General features: G+C 47.8%; 1 protein-coding gene across 1 annotated transcript in view; it reads right to left on the reverse strand.

Moving 5' to 3' along the window:
- Positions 1–22,490, reverse strand: part of LOC115140056 (probable E3 ubiquitin-protein ligase HECTD4) — a 76,243-nt gene that overhangs the window by 7,307 nt on the left and 46,446 nt on the right. The window contains 42 exon segments of the mRNA XM_029678100.2: positions 81–200; positions 410–556; positions 740–930; positions 1,498–1,621; positions 1,816–1,919; positions 2,323–2,468; positions 2,675–2,898; positions 2,993–3,200; positions 3,324–4,720; positions 4,924–5,103; positions 5,243–5,448; positions 5,582–5,712; positions 5,826–6,031; positions 6,553–6,734; positions 6,813–6,973; positions 7,072–7,208; positions 7,451–7,588; positions 7,806–7,932; positions 8,051–8,187; positions 8,970–9,207; positions 9,297–9,460; positions 9,630–9,709; positions 9,806–9,954; positions 10,095–10,256; positions 10,399–10,502; positions 10,636–10,751; positions 10,891–11,060; positions 12,626–12,790; positions 12,992–13,174; positions 15,019–15,154; positions 18,516–18,718; positions 18,849–18,930; positions 19,015–19,204; positions 19,288–19,568; positions 19,713–19,866; positions 20,339–20,523; positions 20,689–20,835; positions 20,944–21,110; positions 21,228–21,372; positions 21,498–21,633; positions 22,116–22,282; positions 22,396–22,484. Of these exon segments, the coding sequence (XP_029533960.2) occupies positions 81–200; positions 410–556; positions 740–930; positions 1,498–1,621; positions 1,816–1,919; positions 2,323–2,468; positions 2,675–2,898; positions 2,993–3,200; positions 3,324–4,720; positions 4,924–5,103; positions 5,243–5,448; positions 5,582–5,712; positions 5,826–6,031; positions 6,553–6,734; positions 6,813–6,973; positions 7,072–7,208; positions 7,451–7,588; positions 7,806–7,932; positions 8,051–8,187; positions 8,970–9,207; positions 9,297–9,460; positions 9,630–9,709; positions 9,806–9,954; positions 10,095–10,256; positions 10,399–10,502; positions 10,636–10,751; positions 10,891–11,060; positions 12,626–12,790; positions 12,992–13,174; positions 15,019–15,154; positions 18,516–18,718; positions 18,849–18,930; positions 19,015–19,204; positions 19,288–19,568; positions 19,713–19,866; positions 20,339–20,523; positions 20,689–20,835; positions 20,944–21,110; positions 21,228–21,372; positions 21,498–21,633; positions 22,116–22,282; positions 22,396–22,484 (7,879 nt within the window).

Below are 22,490 nucleotides of genomic sequence, written 5' to 3' on the forward strand. Positions count from 1 at the left end.
ACACACCATCAACACTCAACGTAGAGGGCATCATGTGAATGAAGGTAAAACAGGGTTCTGGGCTTGTCCTGTGAGCTCACCTCCAACAATCTCCAGAGGGTCCAGTATGATCTCGGGGGCAGCGTGGTCTGCAGTCCGCTGCACTGTGGCGTTCAACACCTGGTTCATCACTATCACTTTGTTATCATAGAACACCAGGCCTGCATAGAGATAGGGTGGAGGTAGAATGAGTAGGTCAGCAAGACTGTTTTAATACTATTCATATGCCCCACCTACAGCTTAAACGATTTAACAACCAGCCAATTCCCTGACACAACACCACTCCTTAATGATCCATACAGCACACTGTTGCTGTGTGCCATTGACCTGACAGAGCAGTTCTGATATGTTATTTTTGTGTGTGTGTCACCTTTGGCCCCAGAGAGCAGTGCTGCGATGCTGTTCTGGTAGGTGTGTGTTTGTCTCAGCTCCACCAGGGGCAGGAAGAAACTCTCCAGGGTGTTGTTGAGAGACTGCAGGAGAGCAAAGCGCAGACGCAGGCTCTCCACAGGCACATCTACACACACACACAGGGGAAATGTGAACACAGCAACACATATACGCAAATACACATTCCCACCCACTCACTAACACGTGCTTACACACATGATTACTGATGTCCAATACCACACAAACACGTGTAATAATAGACTGTGTATGTAAACTAATGACGTGGTATGTCAGTGAGAAGGTCACATACTAAGAAGACAGGCCAGGCGTGGGTCAGCGACGTCACTGGGCTCCAGGTAGGCCTCATGGGGGTGCAGCCTGGCAGGTGTGATGGCCAGGTGACCACACAGCCTGTTGATGTACTGAACCAACGCTACGTCCATCTCCAGGCTCCACCTCCTACAGGCCTTTTGGGCATGCCGCGTGTCTATACAGGTACATCTGGAAAAGCAGAGGAGAGGGAATACAACAGAGTGGATAACCACTACATATGAACAGATCCTCTTAATGCAGATGTAGGATCTTAATTTGATCACTATTGTTGCTGAGATTTCCTGCACAGCAGGAAAACGTGTAGTATATTTGATGTTTAAAAGGCTTCTGAAGTTTGTAATTTCCACTTTAAAATGTCAGACTTGATTTGCCCTAACGAAAAATGTATCAACCCTTACAAAAATGTAAATGAATTATAATCCACATTTCCTGGCTCAAATCAAGATCCTACATCTGTGTATAATATGGCTTAATCTGGCACCAGCTGGCTTTCTCTAATTACAGAGATTACATGTACTGTATAGTGCAGTATAGTGTGTGATTCAGATGATTACACGTGACATCATTTCTTAGAGTACATCATGTGTAAATGTGTGATGTGTGTTGACGTAACAATCACAGTGTGTTCCATGCTCCAACTGTTTACAACATGTTCCAGTCATGTGTGTTCCTTTCCACACTCGGAATGTGAAGGCTGACTGCAGGGCCTGGAGGGGGGCGGGTCGCCAGGCTCACCTTTCAAAGTGAAGGTCGTAACCGCAGGCCAGAATGGCCCTCCACACGCTACGGATATCCTGCTTGGCCCGGTCCACAGCAAACTTATGGAAGCCCTCCAGAGTCAAGTACTTCTCCTCTGGGACTACGTGAGAGGGGTGAGGGAGGAGACAATACATGTAGAAATACATTAACAGCCAGACTCACAGATGCATGGACTTTATGCTCTCAGTTTCCATCTAGTCATCTACATTCTAACTGGAGGGAACTGTTCCTCAGCTCCAGAGAGATATTGGTTAGACAGATGGGTAACATGAGAGGGTACAGAGTGGTCAGTACCTTCAGGCTTCTTGGCAGGAGATTTCTCTGTGTCCTTCTCATCAGGCCTGGATTTCTCAGGGGACTTGGGCTTCAGTACAGTCTTCTTCTCACTCAGTGCAGTCCTGACAGAGACATGGAAAAAGGTCAGGAACAGGGGCCAATGGAAAATGTCTGTCCAAATGAGTACTGACGAAAGTTATGGCTGAAATAACAGTATACTGAACGAGGCTTGATTTGATGATTAAGCAACATTTAATCACTCTCCATTTTCCTTCTGTAAGTGGATAAAGAATCCACAGAGAACAGTTTTTATTGCTATTTTTTTTGTTTCTTAACATGAGAATTGAATTCGTAAGACTCGCTATTTAAGTAACACATTTCAGCGTGGGAAGCATAAGAGAAGGCTCTTAGGGGGAGTGTAATTTTGAAACCCACTACTTTCCATAATTACAGGTGGGAGTGGAAACTATTTCAGAAAATGGTGTTCAGGGTGGCATTGTGTGTGTGGTGAAGAACAAAACTCACCTGACGCTATTGAGCACAGACTTCTCCTTGCTGGGTGGTTTGGTGATGGGTCTCTTGGTGCTCACCACCTTGACTGCATGCTGTTCCTTACCCGCCTTGCTGTATTTGTTCTTGTTGGGCTTGGGGGTGCCATATTTACGCAGAATCTGTGGAACATATAACCCTGCTCAGACAAACATGGCTGCAGATGCATATAGATGAGTGTGTGTGTGTGTGTGTGTGTGTGTGTGTGTGTGTGTGTGTGTGTGTGTGTGTGTGTGTGTGTGTAAAATCATGTGGATGAGGCAGGGTCAATTAAGTATATATCTATTTTGTTGTCTTCAAACACTCATGGTGGGGGGGGTGTACCAACCTGCGTCAGTTGGTCCTCCAGCACCTTCTTAGGCGGCCGTACATTAGTGAAGAAGACGTGGAGGAGGTTTCCAGTAGTCTGGGAGTTGATCTGCTCCTTGCTCAAGTAGATGTCTGACACTTTGACAGGCTTGGCTGGTGTGAGGCTGAGCATCTGCTCTGAGTGTACACAACTCTTGAAGATGTCCATCAGCACGTCTCGTGCACTTGGAACCAACTTGTCCCCTGGGAACATAGGAGAAAAGATTAAGACCCCTCCAGATGTAGGACTTTTATCTGTATTGATAGAGTACAGGTGATTGAGCCATAAACTACTTACCTCTGAGAGACTTGTTCAGGAAGTAGTCCTCAAGGGCGGAGCTACCCTGTGTGTCAAACAGGCTTGGGTTGACGCTGGAGGCTGTGAGGATCTCCTCATTGGTCAGTTCCATCAGCTCCTCCTCACCCTCCAGGCTGGATAAGCCAATCAAGTCGCTGCTGTTGAAGAGACTAGCGCGGATCTTTTCCACTTTGGCTCGGGCGCGAACCTACATTCATGATGTGCAAAACAGATGAAGGACATGCAAGTCTGTCTCCATCAAAGCAAAACATATATATAAATCAACAATATCAATATATCAAGTTCTTTGTAAAATGCACTTGTGACCCACCTCTATGACAGCATAGCCCTTGATGGGCCGGGCCAAGATGGAGTTGCTGTCCAGAGAAGTTACAGTGTACATGGAGCCCCCGTCTGACACAGAGGCTGTTTCTGCGTTGTCCAGAGGTTCCCCCAGGCTGCCAAGACTGCCCAGGCTCCCCGTGCTGCACAGGGAGATATCCAGGCTCTCCTGGCTGGACACCGTGTGGGGATCCAGGGGCACTTGCTGTGGGGAGGGTACGGTCGAGGCTGCAGCCACAGGGGTGAGAGGTGGGGCAGCCAGCAGCTCCTGGTCCACAGAGAGCTCACTGGCGGTGCGGGACACGCCCCCCTGAGAGGAGCTGCAGATGGAGGTCTGGCTGGTGGAGGCTGAGGCCGAGACACTCATGGCTGGAGTCAAGCAGCTGGAGCTGTCTGGGCTCTCGTTGCTGGGGAAGGGGCGCCCAGGCTCGGGGGCTGTTTTGCCGTCCAGGGGGGTGGACACTCCGGCTCCTGCCTTGGGCTTCTTAGGTTCTTCCTCCTGCAGAGGGATGAAGATCTCGTCCTTGAAGAGACCCCCGTGGGCATGGCAGGCTCTGCGGATGGCGCTGCGCACCACAGCCTCCTCCAGGTGGGTGGGGATGCCAGAGAGCACCAGCAGACGGCTGTGAGCGGTAGGTCCCACCAGGGCCTGGCAGGCGTCCGTCACAGCATCACTTGTTACACTCAGCCCCTGGGGATCCTTGTTGGCAAGGTGACGGAGGATCATGAGCAGGGTGAGGCCACGGTGGAACCACAGCATGTCCTCAGGTTTACTACCGGCCATGTTGAGCAGGGCGCTGTCGCTCTCTGACAGACGAGCCCCTCCAGCAGAACCCCTCTTCCCTGAGGCCACTGCGGCCACTGCTGCTGCCGCACGCTCCCTCTTCATCTTCACCTTCTTACGCTTGGAGAGCAGGCTGGGGCTCTGGGGGGTCTGGCCTGGGGAGGAGGAGGAGGATGAAGAGGAGTCGCTGAGATTAGGGGCACTGGTGGAGGACAGGGCTCCCACTCCTGAGCACCCCATGTTGAGGGGGACGGTGACCTCAGCTATAGCCAGGCACACCTCCATCAGGGCGTGGAAGTAGGTGGAGAATCTGCTCTGCTCAGTCCCCAGGGCCAGGCCACCGCCACCAGAGGAGGAGCCCCCTGCTCCGGCCCCTGCAGTCACCCAGCCCTGGGTCTCCTGGTCATACAGCTTGCGGAGCTCTGTCTGCAGGGCCATGAGCACGGCCAGGCAGGGGTTAAGCAACAGAGCGATGGAGCTGGACAGGCCTGCAGGGCTTTTCCGCTGCTCCAGGTGGTGGATCTTACGGAAGAGCTCAGCCAGCAGATGGAAGGAGAGTTCTTTGACGCAGGGGGCCAGATCTGTGGTCCATAACAGCCCACCTAGAACGTCACAGACAGGAAGAGAGAGGGAACAGAAACTCTTAGAAAATAGTGACCAACTTGTTGTCAGCACAAAACAGGATGCGATATTAGTCCCATACAACGAGTGACTGAAGGTTATGTAAAAGATGTAGACGTTGGACACCTCATGGATCGCCATGGAGGCAGACATTTCAAAGATTTTACGAAAGTGTAGCACCTACCCAGCAGCTCCACCACCTGCAGCAGCACAGACGAGGGCACAGTGTCCAGCTCCTCCTCAGAGTGCTCATTATTCTCCCCTAGCTTCCACGTCAGCAGCTGCTCAGCAAATGCCATAGCCAGGGGAAACTCCAGTGGCAGGGAGTGCAGCACCAGCACCACGCCAGGAGGGGGCGACACCCCTGAGAGAGAGACAATGAAACAAACCAAGCTATTATCAATACATGTTAATAATTTGAAACAGAGAGAAACATAATTAACATATATACGCTGAAAAGAGTTATTACTGTAAGCCAGGACTAGGGGAGATCAAGCACTCACCCAGTTTGATGTGCACTTTGTCGGTGGGGATGATGACAGTGGGGAACTGGTTGGTAGTGGGAGGGGGGGTGAGGCCTGTGTTGGAGGGTGAAGCATCCAGAGGGTAGCACACCGCCTCCATCAGGTTGAGCTGGCCGTTCCTGCGCACCTTGTGACCAAGGCCATAAACCATAACCCGCGCCCATGGGGCTTTGTACAGGGAGGAGCTAGTGGGGAAGAGAGGAAACGTGAGAGAGGCAGAAAATGGGGGCACTGTAAGACATCTAGGATGGTCAAGGGTCATGGGTTAAACTTAGATAAAGGTAATTGGAAACAAAAAAGTATGTTAAATTAGCTCACTCTTTGCGGCAGCCTAGTTGGCTCTCTTTGCAGGAGACGATCACGAAGGCAGCACCCGGGAAGTTGACATCCATGCTGACCTTTGACTCTGATACTGGGAAGTCCTCTGAAGTGAACTGCTCTGGTGCATTCTACATAATGGAACAAGGGAAATAAAGATGAACCATATTAAAACAAAAGATCTCCATCCCTGGGGAAATATACATTCAGACAGACTCAGGTCATTAGTTAACCCTGTGCAGACCTGTAGGAAGCAACAGATCTGCTTGGTGAGCTCCAGCAGGCTCTCCTCCCCCTGGTGCAGGGCGCGGGTGATGGCCACGGTGAGCCACTCCCGGATGGGCTGTGCGTTTCCCTGGTAAAACAGTTCTGTGGGAGAACAGCTCTGGCCCTGCAGATTGTGGAGTAGAGACTGGGCCACCAGGATGGAGCTGGAGCTGATGGTGCCATCTGCAGGACAAACAGAGAACACTCAGCACAAAGATCATGGAAAGGTTGCCTAATAAATCAGTCTGTGATACCAGCTCGGGTAACACAGTCTGAAATAAAGCACTGCAAAAATGTTGAAAGATTTCTTACAAGCCAGAATGTCACATGCCTTAGGTGACAACAAATCGTGATAGCCACACACAGAGACCTGCGTTTTGAAGTCGGTTCAATAATATTTCCTGTGGATATTTTGTCATAAATTTCCACCGGCAGCAGGACAAAATCAGTGGACAACAGGTATATATTCAACATTCTGACTTGTAAAGGGACTGTTTGGAATTTTGGAATCTAAATGTTAGAGACGGTAGTGGATGCTTGTTCAGTCTACACTCGGATTCTTAAAATCAGACTCCAAATCACTCCATTCATTCAATTGTACACCTAAAAATCCATGTGTCATTTCAGTCTAGACCATTTTCTAACTTCTATTTAACCCATTATTTTCCGTGGATCATCATGTCATCCAGAGAGAGTCTGCTCACCAGGCAGAGGCGGAGCCAGCAGCTGATTGGACAGCAGCTGCAGGTGTTCCAAAGTGATGTCTCTAATGGCTGGGATGTGGAGGAGGCGGGTGAAGGTGTGGGGGCTCTTGGGGGCAAAGATGTTGAGTAGCGCCATGCGGCAGTAAAGCCGAGCCAGGGCACTCTCACAGCGCAGAAGCTCCCTGAAACACAGCAGGCCACGGGGGATGATTTACAGTTCATAGCAGTGTTTTATTTCAGCGTGTGTGTGTGTTAGTTACCTATGGATCTGAATATTACTGCTGTCGAGATTAACAAGGCCATTGGCAGCAGTACGGCGGGACCCAACAGGGGGACGCTCCAGCATTTCAATGGGATACCAGTACCTCACTAGCACCCCCTCACTGCGCAGGTACGTCTCTACCTGTACCAGCTCATTCACCTGAAAACACAGACACACACAGTAAATAACAAGAGACAAAGCTTAACTTATTTTAGCTTTGTTTCTATGACAACTGAAGTGAAGTGTTCCACACTCACTGAGTCCACGTCCAGAACCACTCCGTGCAGGCCGAAGGTTTTCAACATTCCTCGGATGGCAAACTTGGGCAGGGCTGTTCCGCCTGTGGTGCTGTTGGTGTTGTTGCTGTCTGGACAGCGGATGACCACGGTCAAACCTGAAACATACTGTATAAGTAAGGGCAAAGCCAGGTAACACTACAGCCTATATGTTCATAATGATAATGATCATTACAAAAAATTCTTAAAAGAAAATAGTGCTTCAGTAATTGTTAAACCAGCTATCAGGAAAACTCCTGTGTTTAATCATGTATTTACAGTGAGGGTCAAAGGTGATGAAAACAATAACGGTTCAATAACCGAGGTCTCTGCCATGGTGGTGGGTGCAAGTGCAGGGTACCTTTGCGGACTTTATCGATGGTGAACTTGTTGGCCTCATCCTTGATGTCCTCGATGGTGGGGAGGTAGAGGTCCCGGGGGATACCCCCGTTCTCTTCATACAGGAACTCCACTGTCTGCCGGGCTATGTCAACCATGCCTGAACAACATTTCAAGCAATAAAAACACCACAAAGAACAAACGTCAAAAAGCATCCCTTCAAAAATGTCAAACAGTGGAGTCAATGGGGAGCTGCTCTTTAAACAGAGCTACAGGGTTGACCACCTCTTACCACCTGGTTTTCAGGTGAGTGTGAGTGTCCCAAGCTGCTCAAAGAGCAGAGGAGCAGAAACGAGAGACTGAACATAAATCCTCACCCAGCTGCAGTGCTCCCTTGATCTGGTCCAGACCAGACTTCCTCTCTGCCTCATTGCGGAAGCGACGGCGGATGGTGGGGAACACCTTGGTCTCCCAGGCCTTCACCAGCAGGGCATAGTGGTCCTCCTGGGTGGGTGAAACAGTACATTCATGCCAACAGTGAAAATCCAGGATACCAAAAAGTGAATGTGTTATTTGAAGGCTCTTCTCAGAACAATAAGCACTAGAAAGATATTCAACTCACCCTGGGAACATCGTCATCATCTTCGTCATCACTCTCGTCGTCAGCGATAGGCGGGGGGTGTGCTTCAGGCCCTGAGGTGACCAGGTTCTCGTAGCTCAGCTCTACCTTGTAGAGGCACGACGAGTCACTGTTGTACTCTGTCTCAACAGGGGAGGACAACAACAAAGCCCGTTCTTATAAAACGCTACCAACTGGGAGACATATACACAGACCAGACAGTGAGGGTGAGGGTTAGGGCTGCGGGGCGGGGCGTGGGTGGGGTTGATCAAACAGCAAACGCTACCAGCTGGGAGACATATACACAGACCAGACAGTGAGGGTGAGGGTTAGGGCTGCGGGGCGGGCGGGGTGGGGTGGGGCGGGGCGGGGTGGGGTGGGGTCGACCAAACAGCAAACGCAACCGAGGACTGAAATCACACCAGGTTAAAAGGTCCAATGCAGCTGTTTTCGATATCAAATCATTTCTGGGGAACATTTAAGTACCTTACTGTGATTGTTTTCAACTCAAATGGTAAAACATTTCTCAAGGAATAATTTTGCTTGGACTGTCTGGGAGTGCGGAGGAGAACACTGAAAAGTAGCTGTTATTGGCAGAGTGGTTTGGAACTCTTTCTTGTTGGTCTATTAACTAATTTACCGCCTAATGATGTCACTAGGAAGGTCAATACTCCATCCCACCAAAAATCAGGCAGACATTTCAGACAGTCTTTTCAAACAGCTCTTACACTAAAAGGATCAACATAATTTACACAATTTCACAGTATTATTTAACCTCAGTGTGACAATATATTTAAACACAGGAAAATCACATTTTTGACTGCACTGGGCCTTGAAGTAAAACAACACATTTTAGGTTACGTGACCGGAAAGTAACTGAAACACATGCATTTGGTGAAAGGGGAAAGTGAAAGGAACATACGTTGCTGGGCAACTGCTACCGCGGCGATCCGACAGGGAGGTCCGTGGGATCCAGAGTCAGATGCCACACTAGCACCCGCATCATTGTCGCTGTCGGATGCCATGGCGAATGGGAGGGCCTCGAAGTTGGCACTGATTTCCTCTGCCAGGTCAACACAAAAGTCAGCAGCATTGCGGTGTGCTTGGCCCTCTGCGTACGCAAATGCCCGGCAACCAAAGTTGGCACGAATCTTTGTGTTCTAAACAAAATGCAAAACACACCATGATGACATACAAGCTGCATTAATTAGGCTTTATCTTGTTTAACTTGTTATCTTGTTTTACCCACCTTCTTCTGAATGTGCACCAGAGGCCACATGCCCCCTGCTACATCCTCCAGGAAGGGGCTGAGGCGGTGGCCGCAGTAGGTGAAGTAGACCCGCCCTTTAGAGACCTGGCCAGGGGGTGGAGGGGTGCCCTCAGAGCGCTCCCAGCCAATGCCCGCCACATCCCCTGTAAGCAGGAAGAGAATGGTCACCATCCCAAGATACAGTTCAAAATCAGATGTTTCACCAAAATGTTATAAATATGCAATACACATTGGTTCCATAAGCAAAAACAGTCAAAAATAGGAGGTAGGTGATATTATGAAACTAGATGAGAGGATTGTTTCCCATCTCACCAGGAAGTAGGGCTACGTCCAGCCTCACACTCTTCCACTGCAGCAGACTGGAGCCATTATAGTGCACAGCCCTGCCATTACTGAAAGGGAGAAACACAGAGACAGCACTCGATCTCAGACAGGGCAGTGGGAAACCTCACAGAGATTACATATGTCAAATCCATAGGAGCATATACTTGTGAAAGAGGCAGGTGCCAACAGGGTTGGTCCATGCTCCGTCTCTCTTCTCCGCCTCTGTGGCAAAGCCAAAAGACACAATAGGGCCGCTGTCGTCTTCCGAGTCTCCATAGGAGACAATCTCTATTTCCCAGTAAAAGGAAGGAGCCTACAGGAAAAAGAGGGAGAGGAATTTAAAGATTCCAAATGAGTTAGCCTGCTTCATAAGCATGCAAAACTGAATTATCATTAATATAAAACCTAGCATGTGCCATTCCCAAGACATCCAGTAAGTGTAGGGGTGCCCACCTGAACAGGTACAGGTGAGGTGGCATAGATGAAGGTTCCCCTGGGCAGGCCTCCTCCAGCGCTGGGGTCGGCCAGGAAGGTGACGGAGGTAAGGCGAGATGAGAACATGCAGGCACGCACTGGAGGGAACACCCTGGTTGGACTCCATGTAATCTCCTTGGGCTAGGGAGAGATATAGACCGGAGCAGAGAGCGTTACAAGGCCCCACAAACTTCAAACGGAATCCCTTCATCCCTCAAAAAATACTAGTATGGTTTTGTGTCAGTTATTCGATCAGTAGATCAATGAGTACAGCGACACCCACCTGGCACCTGTCTGTCTGGAGGGGAGGGGGTGGCGGTCGAGCGCAGTCTCGGTACAGCATCCTCACTCGCTCACACTGTGCCTCGACCATGCCCAGACGCTCCCCTGCACAACACAGCAGAATCAATACTACGGTCATAGAGAAAATATGGCCAGTAAAAGTACAGTCATGCTGCATTGTAGAAGTTGTGTCATCATTGAGCACTATGCTACTGGGTGAGAGTGGGTGGTCACTCACCAGGACTGCACTCCTGGGCCACTAGGTTAAGCACCTCGACAGCAGCAGGACACTGCTGAATGAACTCTTCACAGAACGAGCTGTCCTCCAGGAGCTGGGCCATCACCAGACATGCCCTGGGAGCCAAACACAACAGACACATTTAAACTTGCACACTAACTAAGCAAAACAAATGTATGACATACAGGTGCAGACACACACTTGGAGGAGCAGCAAAACATCTTGACCGAGGTCATTTCCTCCTTAGTGATTTACCTGGTCCTGATTTCAGCCAGCAGGCGGACAGCGGCCATGACAGGACTAGAGCCATCTCCTGAGGCGGGGAGGGAGGTGTGGATGGACAGACTACCCTCCTGTGGCAGGAGCATGGACTGTACCGCCTGCACCACCTTCTCTGTGATAGACAGCTTGTAGAGGGGCAGCGCCTGGGAGAGAGAGGGGGAGAGGGACATTGATGAGAAGAGAACATTAAATGAGTCTACTGCCATCGTGCATTAAAGCCTTATGTGCACTTGCATCAACTCCAGTCGATTTACACGTGTTAGTTGTATGTGTTAGTTGCACGTGTTTGTTGTATGTGTTATTTACATGTGTTAGTTGTATGTGTTAGTTACATGTGTTAGTTGTATGTGTTAGTTGTATGTGTTAGTTGTATGTGTTAGCTACATGTGTTAGTTACATGTGTTAATTACATGTGTTATTTGCATGTGTTAGTTACATGTGTTAGTTACATGTGTTAGTTGAATGTATGTGTTAGTTACACGTGTTAGTTGTATGTTTTAGTTACATGTGTTAGTTACACGTGTTAGTTGTATGTGTTAGTTACACGTGTTAGTTGTATGTGTTAGTTACATGTGTTAGTTACATGTTTTAGTTGTATGTGTTAGTTACACATGTTAGTTGCATGTGTTAGTTACATGTGTTAGTTGCATGTGTTAGTTACATGTGTTAGTTGCATGTGTTAGTTACACGTGTTAGTTGCATGTGTTAGTTACATGTGTTAGTTACACGTGTTAGTTGCATGTGTTAGTTACATATGTTAGTGACACGTGTTAGTTACATGTGTTAGTGACATGTGTTAGTTACATGTGTTAGTTGCATGAGTTAGTTACATGGGTTAGTTGTAGGTGTTAGTTACACATGTCAGTTGTATGTGTTAGTTACACGTGTTAGTTGTATGTGTTAGTTCCACGTGTTAGTTGTATGTGTTAGTTACACGTGTTAGTTGTATGTGTTAGTTGCATGTGTTAGTTGTATGTGTTACTTACACGTGTTAGTTGTATGTGTTAGTTACATGTGTTAGTTGTATGTGGTAGTTGTATGTGTTAGTTACATGTGTTAGTTGTATGTGTTAGTTACACGTGGTAGTTGTATGTGTTAGTTACACGTGTTAGTTGTATGTGTTAGTTACACATGTTAGTTGTATGTGTTAGTTACATGTGTTAGTTGTATGTGTTAGTTACACGTGTTAGTTGCATGTGTTAGTTACATGTGTTAGTTACATGTGTTAGTTGTATGTGTTAGTTGTATGTGTTAGTTACATGTGTTAGTTACACGTGTTAGTTACACGTGTTAGTTGAATGTGTTAGTTGTATGTGTTAGTTACACGTGTTAATTACACGTGTTAGTTACATGTGTTAGTTACATGTGTTAGTTACACATGTTAGTTGCATGTGTTAGTTGCATGTGTTAGTTACACGTGTTAGTTGTATGTGTTAGTTACACGTGTTAGTTACACGTGTTAGTTACACATGTTAGTTACATGTGTTAGTTGTATGTGTTAGTTACACATGTTAGTTACACATGTTAGTTACATGTGTTAGTTGTATGTGTTAGTTACACGTGTTAGTTACACGTGTTAGTTACATGTGTTAGTTACATTTGTGAGTAACATGTGCTAGTTGTATGTGTTAGTTGTATGTGTTAGTTACATGTCTTAGTTGCATGTGTTAGTTGCATGTGTGACTTCTCTAACCCTCCCTGTCCTTACCTCAGAGCGGGGAGTACAGAGGCGGGAGATGGGCACCGTCAGGATGTCGGAGGCCTTGCAGGCCTTCCTGTACTCGCAGGAAGGGAACTTTACTGTTGCGAGGCCTTCTTGCTCATTGATGGACATGACCAGGCCCACGCTGTTCAGCACTCCTTTACCCACCACCTGAGGAAGCAGAGGGACCATGAAGAGAAACATTCACTGATAGACCATTCACTACTATAGATCTTTCTGCCCACAGCATTATTGGCCTGGTATAGTGTTGTTGGCATGTGAATGTTGGCATGTGAATTTCAGAGACAGGTACAATTTGTATTACTAAGTCTTCTAATGGATCTATCAAATTCTGCTCATCTCCTAACCCACCTGGACCTCTGAGCCGATCTTGATGGTCTCCTTGAAGCCTCCGAGGGCGCAGAGTGCCGCCACAGCCTGCCTGCCGATGGCCTGGAGTTTGGCCAGCTTCCTGCTGCTGCTGCTACCGTTCTCCAGGATGCTCTCAGCATACTTCCCCAGCTGTGGGATGAACATCAGTGCTCTGGACAGCACCTGGCACAGTCAAATCAAATCAAATCAAATGTTATTTGTCACATACACATGGTTAGCAGATGTTAATGCGAGTGTAGCGAAATGCTTGTGCTTCTAGTTCCGACAATGCAGTAATAACCAACAAGTAATCTAGCTAACAATTCCAAAACTACTACCTTGTAGACACAAGTGTAAGGGGATAAAGAATATGTACATAAAGATATATGAATGAGTGATGGTACAGAGCGGCATAGGCAAGATACAGTAGATGGTATTGAGTACAGTATATACATATGAGATGAGTATGTAAACAAAGTGGCATAGTTAAAGTGGCTAGTGATACATGTATTACATAAAGATGCAGTAGATGATATAGAGTACAGTATATACGTATACATATGAGATGAATAATGTAGGGTATGTAAACATTATATTAGGTAGCATTGTTTAAAGTGGCTAGTGATATATTTTACATCATTTCCCATCAATTCCCATTATTAAAGTGGCTGGAGTTGAGTCAGTGTGTTGGCAGCAGCCACTCAATGTTAGTGGTGGCTGTTTAACAGTCTGATGGCCTTGAGATAGAAGCTGTTTTTCAGTCTCTCGGTCCCAGCTTTGATGCACCTGTACTGACCTCGCCTTCTGGATGATAGCGGGGTGAACAGGTAGTCGCTCGGGTGGTTGTTGTCCTTGATGATCTTTATGGCCTTCCTGTGACATTGGGTGGTGTAGGTGTCCTGGAGGGCAGGTAGTTTGCCCCCGGTGATGCATTGTGCAGACCTCACTACCCTCTGGAGAGCCTTACGGTTGTGGGCGGAGCAGTTGCCGTACCAGGCGGTGATACAGCCCGACAGGATGCTCTCGATTGTGCATCTGTAGAAGTTTGTGAGTGCTTTTGGTGACAAGCCAAATTTCTTCAGCCTCCTGAGGTTGAAGAGGCGCTGCTGCGCCTTCTTCACGATGCTGTCTGTGTGGGTGGACCAATTCAGTTTGTCTGTGATGTGTACGCCGAGGAACTTAAAACTTACTACCCTCTCCACTACTGTTCCATCGATGTGGATAGGAGGGTGTTCCCTCTGCTGTTTCCTGAAGTCCAAAATCATCTCCTTAGTTTTGTTGACGTTGAGTGTGAGGTTATTTTCCTGACACCACACTCCGAGGGCCCTCACCTCCTCCCTGTAGGCCGTCTCGTCGTTGTTGGTAATCAAGCCTACCACTGTTGTGTCGTCCGCAAACTTGATGATTGAGTTGGAGGCGTGCGTGGCCACACAGTCGTGGGTGAACAGGGAGTACAGGAGAGGGCTCAGAACGCACCCTTGTGGGGCCCCAGTGTTGAGGATCAGCGGGGTGGAGATGTTGTTGCCTACCCTCACCACCTGGGGGCGGCCCGTCAGGAAGTCCAGTACCCAGTTGCACAGGGCGGGGTCGAGACCCAGGGTCTCGAGCTTGATGACGAGCTTGGAGGGCACTATGGTGTTAAATGCCGAGCTGTAGTCGATGAACAGCATTCTCACATAGGTATTCCTCTTGTCCAGATGGGTTAGGGCAGTGTGCAGTGTGGTTGAGATTGCATCGTCTGTGGACCTATTTGGGCGGTAAGCAAATTGGAGTGGGTCTAGGGTGTCAGGTAGGGTGGAGGTGATATGGTCCTTGACTAGTCTCTCAAAGCACTTCATGATGACGGAAGTGAGTGCTACGGGCGGTAGTCGTTTAGCTCAGTTACCTTAGCAGCGTTAAATCCATGTGTTATCACTATGACCTTCATATACAGTATATTCTTAGAATTACATGGATCTAGCATTGCAAGTAGATCTTAAAATGGCTGCAGCTGCCTCCAAAACCTATGCATTCTGATGGTGCTTTACCTTCTCTGCAGTGCAGGTCCAGATCTGGGCGGTGTTGGACTCGGGAGCTGTGAGCAGGCTGTGCAGCAGGGCAATAACCTCAGCAGCCATACTGTTGGCCACATGGCCACTGATGAAGGGCCTGATTGGGTCGGACCTGAACAGTGGAGGGAGAGAGGAGACCGCTCAGAACCACTATCCCCGGTGATATTTTTTAACATTTTTTACCTTGACACATTTTGGGGACTAAACTATTTTTCATTTATTAAAATGTTTCTTTATTATAAAAAATACTTTGACATTTTTGGGGTGGTTATTTCATTCCTAGGCTTTTTTCCCTTCTCTTTATAAAAAAATATATATATCATAGGCATGCAATACCATTGACAGCTGTTACAAAAACGATCCCACAATAGGGGGGGAGCTAAAGGTTCATTGTCCCCAAGAATACCTCACCATTTTCAGCCCACTACCTCAGTGCGGTGGACACACAGAAGCGTACAAACAAGCAATTGCCCTAACAAACTACAAAGAACATAAACATGAATTACATACAAAAAATACCACAATAAATACAACTAAACAAACAAAAGAACCAACAACTACAATTATCATACGACTGGCGATCCAGGAGCACCTTTCCTTTGTCTATGAAATCAAATCAGGCCCAACCCTCGACGACCTCCCACTTTCTTTTGCAATCAAGCCTTCTAGTGTATAATAGTGTTCGACAGTTCTTTTAAAGAATCCAATACTAACATATTTGTTTTCTGAGTTTTAAAAATGAAAAACTTCCCCAGCTGAGCCAAGCGATTGTATATCGTGTTGCATCTGTCCCTTAAGTCACCTAATGGAACTGTTTGTGGAGAGATCAAAAACAGGGAGGAGACACTCTTGTACTTTTGTCCAAAAGCTAGCAACTATGGGTCATTATCAGAAGATGTGGAACAAAATCCTCTACTTCCACACCACAAAAAAGGCACAAATAAGAATCTTCAATATCCCATATTTGTAACTTTCGAAGACCAAACAAACACGTAACAAAAACAGAGGGTTGAAACCCAACCAAAAGAGCGAGGAGTACCTTGAATAAAAAACACACGCACAATGATTAACACACGGGGCGAGACCCGTAATCATCTGCCCAATCCACACGGGCACGAAAGCCCAAAACACACAGGCACGAAAGCCCAAAACACACGGGCACGAAAGCCCAAAACACACAGCAAAGGTACTCACACACACCAATGGACACTGCAACAATAATGGACAGCACCATGGTGAACAAAGGGAACATATATACAAATACAATCAGTGGGAATAGGGGCCAGGTGTGCGCAATGAAAGTTCCAGAGGGATCCGTGACAGTAACATAGTAGAGGGATCCGTGACAGTAACATAGTAGAGGGATCCGTGACAGTAACATAGTAGAGGGATCCGTGACAGTAACATAGTAGAGGGATCCGTGACAGTAACATAGTAGAGGGATCCGTGACAGTAACATAGTAGAGGGATCCGTAACAGTAACATAGTAGAGGGATCCGTGACAGTAACATAGTAGAGGGATCCGTGACAGTAACATAGTAGAGGGATCCGTGACAGTAACATAGTAGAGGGATCCGTGACAGTAACATAGTAGAGGGATCCGTGACAGTAACATAGTAGAGGGATCCGTGACAGTAACATAGTAGAGGGATCCGTGACAGTAACATAGTAGAGGGATCCGTGACAGTAACATAGTAGAGGGATCCGTGACAGTAACATAGTAGAGGGATCCGTGACAGTAACAAAAATGTGTACAATATCTTCAATTGAAACATTCAGATAGTGGAGTCTAATGATGTTTTATAAATCAAACCAAAAACCTGCTTCTAAGGGATGGGAGTATCAAAATTATAATTTTTTACACATTTTCTCTCGTTAAACATCTGAGATTTAATATGCCTACAAACAGTTTCTATTTTCTTTCCCTTAACTCTTTCTTCCATTCCGTTGGAATTTTTTATTTGATTTATCATCTTTATTTAACCAGGTAGGTTAGTTGAGAACAAGATCTCATTTACAACTGCGACCTGGCCAAGACAAAGCAAAGCGACAAAAACAACAACACAGAGTTACACAAACAAACATACAGTCAATAACACAATAGAAGAATCTACGTACAGTGTGTGCAAATGTAGAAGACTAGGGAGGTAAGGTAATAAATAGGAAATAGAGGCGAAATAATGACAATTTAGCATTAACACTGGAGTGATATATGTGCAAATGATGATGTGCAAGTAGAGATACTGGGGTGCAAAAGAGCAAGAGGATAAATAACAATATGTGGATGAGGTAGTTGGATGGGCTATTTACAGATTGGCTATGTACAGGTACAGTGATCGGTAAGCTGCTCAGACAGCTGATGCTTAAAGTTAGAGAGGGAGATATAAGACTCTAGCTTCAGTGATTTTTGCAATTCGTTCCAGTCATTGGCAGCAGAGAACTGGAAGGAAAGATGGCCAAAGGAAGTGTTGGCTTTGGGGATGACCAGTGAAATATACCTGCTGGAGCGCGTGCTACGGGTGGGTGTTGCTATGGTGACCAGTGAGCTGAGATAAGGTGGGGCTTTACCTAGCAAAGACTTATAGATGACCTAGAGCCAGTGGGTTTGGCGACGAATATCTAGTGAGGGCCAGCCAACGAGAGCATACAGGTCACAGTGGTGGGTAGTATATGGGGCTTAGGTGACAAAAAACGGATGGCACTGTGATAGTCTACATCCAATTTGCTGACTAGAGTGTTGGAGGCTATTTTGTAAATGACATTGCCGAAGTCAAGGATCGTATTATTTTGCTGCCAGTAACTGATTTGACTTATGATTTGTACCTCCACTGAGTATACAAAACATTAGGAAAACCTTCCTAATATTGAGGTGCACCATTCTAAGTGCTAAACATTTTGCTAGAATACGGGTGTCACAGCACAATAAAGCGAGATGTCTCCAGTTGAGGTGTACAGGGCTTTTATATTGGCCATTTGCCTCATGCTCCAATAGTAATGTAACCAGGCCCTCTCTTTGGGTTGTTGATAGTTCTCCCTGTTCAAATAAAAAAGCATGCAAGCAAAGGTTCTTTGATTTCTGTAAAAAATAATCATAATAATAATTTGCCCATTCAGAAAGAGTTCATTGCCATTAGTAGTTAATCATCAGCTGTCAACCTCTCATAACATAAATACAAACATGATCCTAAGTGGATATTACCATAGTCTTCAGTGAAGATGACATTACAATCAAGTTCTGAAAACAGGGTTGGATAGTCCTCGAAATAAAAATAAAAAAATATTGTACTTGCACCTGTAATATCTAGTGGGGTAATAATAAATGAAGCCCTACAGAGGAATGCAGTTATGTGACACTTTTCTTATATTCTACTAGTAGTACTAGTGGAACAGTGTTATGATAGTTTCTAATCCACTAGTATTACTGTTATGAAAAATGCATAATCTAATGTTTGCACAGCTCGAGTCAGACTGACCTGGCCAGTTCAGAGTTCCTGTCCCGACACACAGCGGTCTGAGCGGTCTTCTTCTTGTCCCCCGTGGTGACTCCTCCAGCAGCCTCCTGTGCCAGAGCCTCCACAGGCGGGCCCACGCTCACTATCAGCCCAGACTGGGCCCACTTATTGGCCTTCCTCAGGGCGGCTGCAGCCTCCTCTGTGATTACCTCACAGCTACCACTCTGGTGGGGTGAAGGAGCAGATCAGCCAGGAATAATGGTATGATTAATGAACACGCCTTCACAAGTAAAAATGTTTCTTTCACTTAGTGACAGCCAAATGACATATGAAGCCACATTAAACAGGCCTGACCTTGGTCATGTCTCTGTCCATCTTCACCACTTTCTCCATGTTTGCTCCAGTTCCAAGGCGGAATGGCCGGCCCTCTGAACTGCTGCAGGCCACCAGAAAGAAGGTGTCAGAGAAACTTTATGGATGGTTTGGCACACAAAAGGTATCAGGAGGTGATGAGTCTTACCTGAGCAGTGGCTGGAGCACCTCATGAGAGGACTGGTCCTCCCTCTTGTGGATAAAGATGGACAGTTTGCCATCCACAGCCTCGCTCTCCTCCCCCGCATCCTTATCAGACTTCAGGGTTCCTTTTGGGCTGGAGCGGCTCAGGCTGGTGTCTGGCTCTGAGGAGCTGGGGGACAGCAGGGTCTGGCAGCCTGGTGAGGGACATGGTGTTAGAAAGATCACTAACGGAGACCAGAGATCTCCTGACCAACATGTCGAGACCAAAGGCTCCTACCTGGTACTACGTAGTCAGCCAGTTTGGCCAGCAGCAGGGCAGCAATGCGCGAGGCGGGGTCGGCGGCATCCTGCTGCTCAGCATCCAGGGTGTTGATGGAGTAGCTCCAGGCGGGCAGCGCCACGTTGCCACAGTCCTCCACACTCATCAGGGGCAGGGCAGCACGGCACAGCTGCAGGATGATCAGCACCAGCTTGGGAGACGGCCGCTGGTCCAGCAACAGGGACAGGAGCTTGGACACACAGGCTGGCTGGCTCAGGATGGCCTTCCCTATGTGGCTCCTGGAGAAGCACCAGACAGTCAGGAATAGTTAGAAGACGAAAACCTAACAGTAATTTCTAAAACACAGAACACGAAATAACATTGAGCCCTCATGTTGATAGGAGTTTGTTTAAGGTGTTGTCTTGTTGTCTGGTGGTGTTTACCTGGACAGGTCGTTGAGCAGGCTGAGGACATCTTGCAGGGCGTCGTTCCCTGCTGCCTGGTTCCCACAGCACTCTGTGGCTCTGGCCAGGTGGTTGGTCAGCAGGCTGGATACCTGCCGGGCCAGACCCGAGTGCACCGCATCTGTTGAACCACCTTTAGAAAGGGGTAGAGGGATTTCTGTAGTAGCTAGAATCACCACACTGACTATTATTGTAAATAAACACTGATGTGAGGTTGCATCTTAAAGTCTGATCATCTGTATTCAAAGGTCCTCAAAGATGAAGTCATACTTATGTTTCTGAACATAAGCTATTTTAAATCAACCCATCTTTCCTCTGGTTTCTGAATTAGTGGCCTAATTCAACTTTTGTCAAGCTTGCCTAACTTTTACCTCCAACTATTCTTTTGCATCTTGTCCTCACTTTGATAGTAGACCCTGAAGACATTGAGACCGTCTTTCAAACCTTCCTCTTCAGCTAAAGGCACAGTGCAATATCAATATATTGGAAACTGAAATGTTCTTACATGCTCTGCTTGAGTGCTGAAGTTCTCTTAATTTCTTGGAGTGAGCTACCTGCTTCACAAGCGGATAAGTCCCCCACCCTCAAAAAACTATATTGCATACCTTCCACCTTCTCCCACTCAATGCAGCGGTTGGCCAGCACCTGGAAAGCAGCCCAGGCCATGGTGGCCACCTTCTGCTTCTTGGTTTGCTTCTCATTGGAGCTGCAGTCCCTCTGGCCACTCAGGCTGCACAGGCGGTCCATCAGATGTACCAGACCACTGCGCACCAAGCACTGCTCCTCACTCCTACAGGAACACAGGACCAGACGGGTTGGGGTTTGGAGGATGGCAATTATTGGAAGTCAGGCATTTTTGGGTGCCAGGAGAATGAGTTAAGTTGTTTGTTACAAAAGCAGTTACAAAACAGTTTTCCAAGAGCAGCATGAGAAAGATGGAGAATCATTCTCTTGCCTGGTATAGGGGATGGTGCAGAGCATGCCGATACTGTTAGCACAAGCGATGGGGTAGCGGGCACATAGTGACACTACAGACGTCATGGTCTCCCCAAAGGCCTCCTGCACCTGCTCCACCATTCCCCCACAAGTCAGCTCCTCGATCCTGCAGAGGACACACACAGATACACATACATTTAGAAAACTACATTTTATTTCAGAATGTTAATTGATGATAGGTTTGTGTGTGAGTGTGTCTGTGTCCATCCCTTACCTGGGCCCTCCCTGCAGCACCATGGTAACAGGGCCCACCAGATGAGTGACCCCGCCCACCCTGACTGCGGCGGTGAGCAGCTCCCTCATGTGAACCAAGGCCTGCTTCCTCGTGCTGCCCCGCCTCCACCGTGTCTGAGCCGCAGACAGGAAACTGCTGCTGGACACCTGGAGGAGGAAGAATTAGGGTAAAATATGAGTAGACTCATCTTCTCTAATCATTTGGCACCAAAAACAATTTGAGTGTGTATGTGCAGTGACTTTGTGGCGGAGGGCTGGACTTACAGACTGGTCGGGCGTGGTCCCAATGAAGGCAAAGAGCTGTCCCAGCAGCACACTGTACGTTGGCTTGTCCCGGCTGTCCTCCATGGCTAGAGACTGCAGCAGTGTGAAGGAGCTGCTGCGGTGACTGGTAGGGTGGTGTCGCCTCCTACAGTAGGGGAGGACAACAAAGTGGAGGGGTGAGTACTCTCGCCATTCATCATCAACTTAGTGTAGTTACACTTGTAATCCACTTTCTTGGTGTCATCAAAAACAGTTCAGTGTACAGAAAACCTTTGGCTGCTGTGTGTGAACTCCAGGTCCTGGTTGGCGATCATTTCCAGGTCGGAGGGTGCAGACATGCTGCGCAGGAAGACTGGCTGCTTCACCCCGGGGACCACCGTCTTAGTGTCTGACACAGACTTACAGGCTGCAACAACAAAAAGCCAGTATTGGTTACCCCTATTTCATCATACTACATGCAGGCAGTCAAAGTACATCAGGGAGGGCTATAGAGGAGCAGGTGTAAGCTAGGGAAGTGTAGTAGGTTGGGGAGGTGCGGTAGGCTGGGGAGGTGCGGTAGGCTGGGGAGGTGCGGTAGGCTAGGGAGGTGCGGTAGATTGGGGAGGTGCGGTAGGTTGGGGAGGTGCAGTAGGCTGGGGAGGTGCAGTAGGCTGGGGAGGTGCAGTAGGCTGGGGAGGTGCAGTAGGCCGGTGAGGTGCAGTAGGTTGGGGAGGTGCAGTAGGCTGGGGAGGTGCAGTAGGCGGGGAGGTGCAGTAGGTTGGGGAGGTGCAGTAGGTTGGGGAGGTGCAGTAGGTTGGGGAGGTGCAGTAGGCTGGGGAGGTGCAGTAGGCTGGGGAGGTGCAGTAGGCTGGGGAAGTGTAAAGTAGGAAGGTGTAAGCTTAGTTGTACCTGGCGTGCCAGCAGGCGTGGTGCTCAGGCTCCTGCAGTGAGGAGCGATGGTGACGTGGAGCAGCAGCTCTGTGCGGTTCATCAGGCTCTTCACCAGGGCTTTGGTTTTGGCCAACGGCACACCACTCTTCAGGTGGACAGAGTTCACCTCCTGGAAGAACTTCTCCCTGTGGACAAATTCAGATGATCACAAACCAGAAGACAACATGGAGTCTTCGAAAGCAGTGTAGATGTTACCTCATCAGTCAACATCTGTATTGTCACGTCGCTCTTCTCTTACCTCAGTGTGAGGACAACGTTTTCCAAATCACTGCAGTCCAGTGGGACCTCTTTTAGTGAACACAGCAATTCTAGTTCCTTCATTTTGTTCTGGGG

The sequence above is a fragment of the Oncorhynchus nerka genome, linkage group LG13 (genome assembly GCF_034236695.1).
Source record: "Oncorhynchus nerka isolate Pitt River linkage group LG13, Oner_Uvic_2.0, whole genome shotgun sequence".
In the NCBI taxonomy this organism is placed as follows: Eukaryota; Metazoa; Chordata; class Actinopteri; order Salmoniformes; family Salmonidae; genus Oncorhynchus; species Oncorhynchus nerka.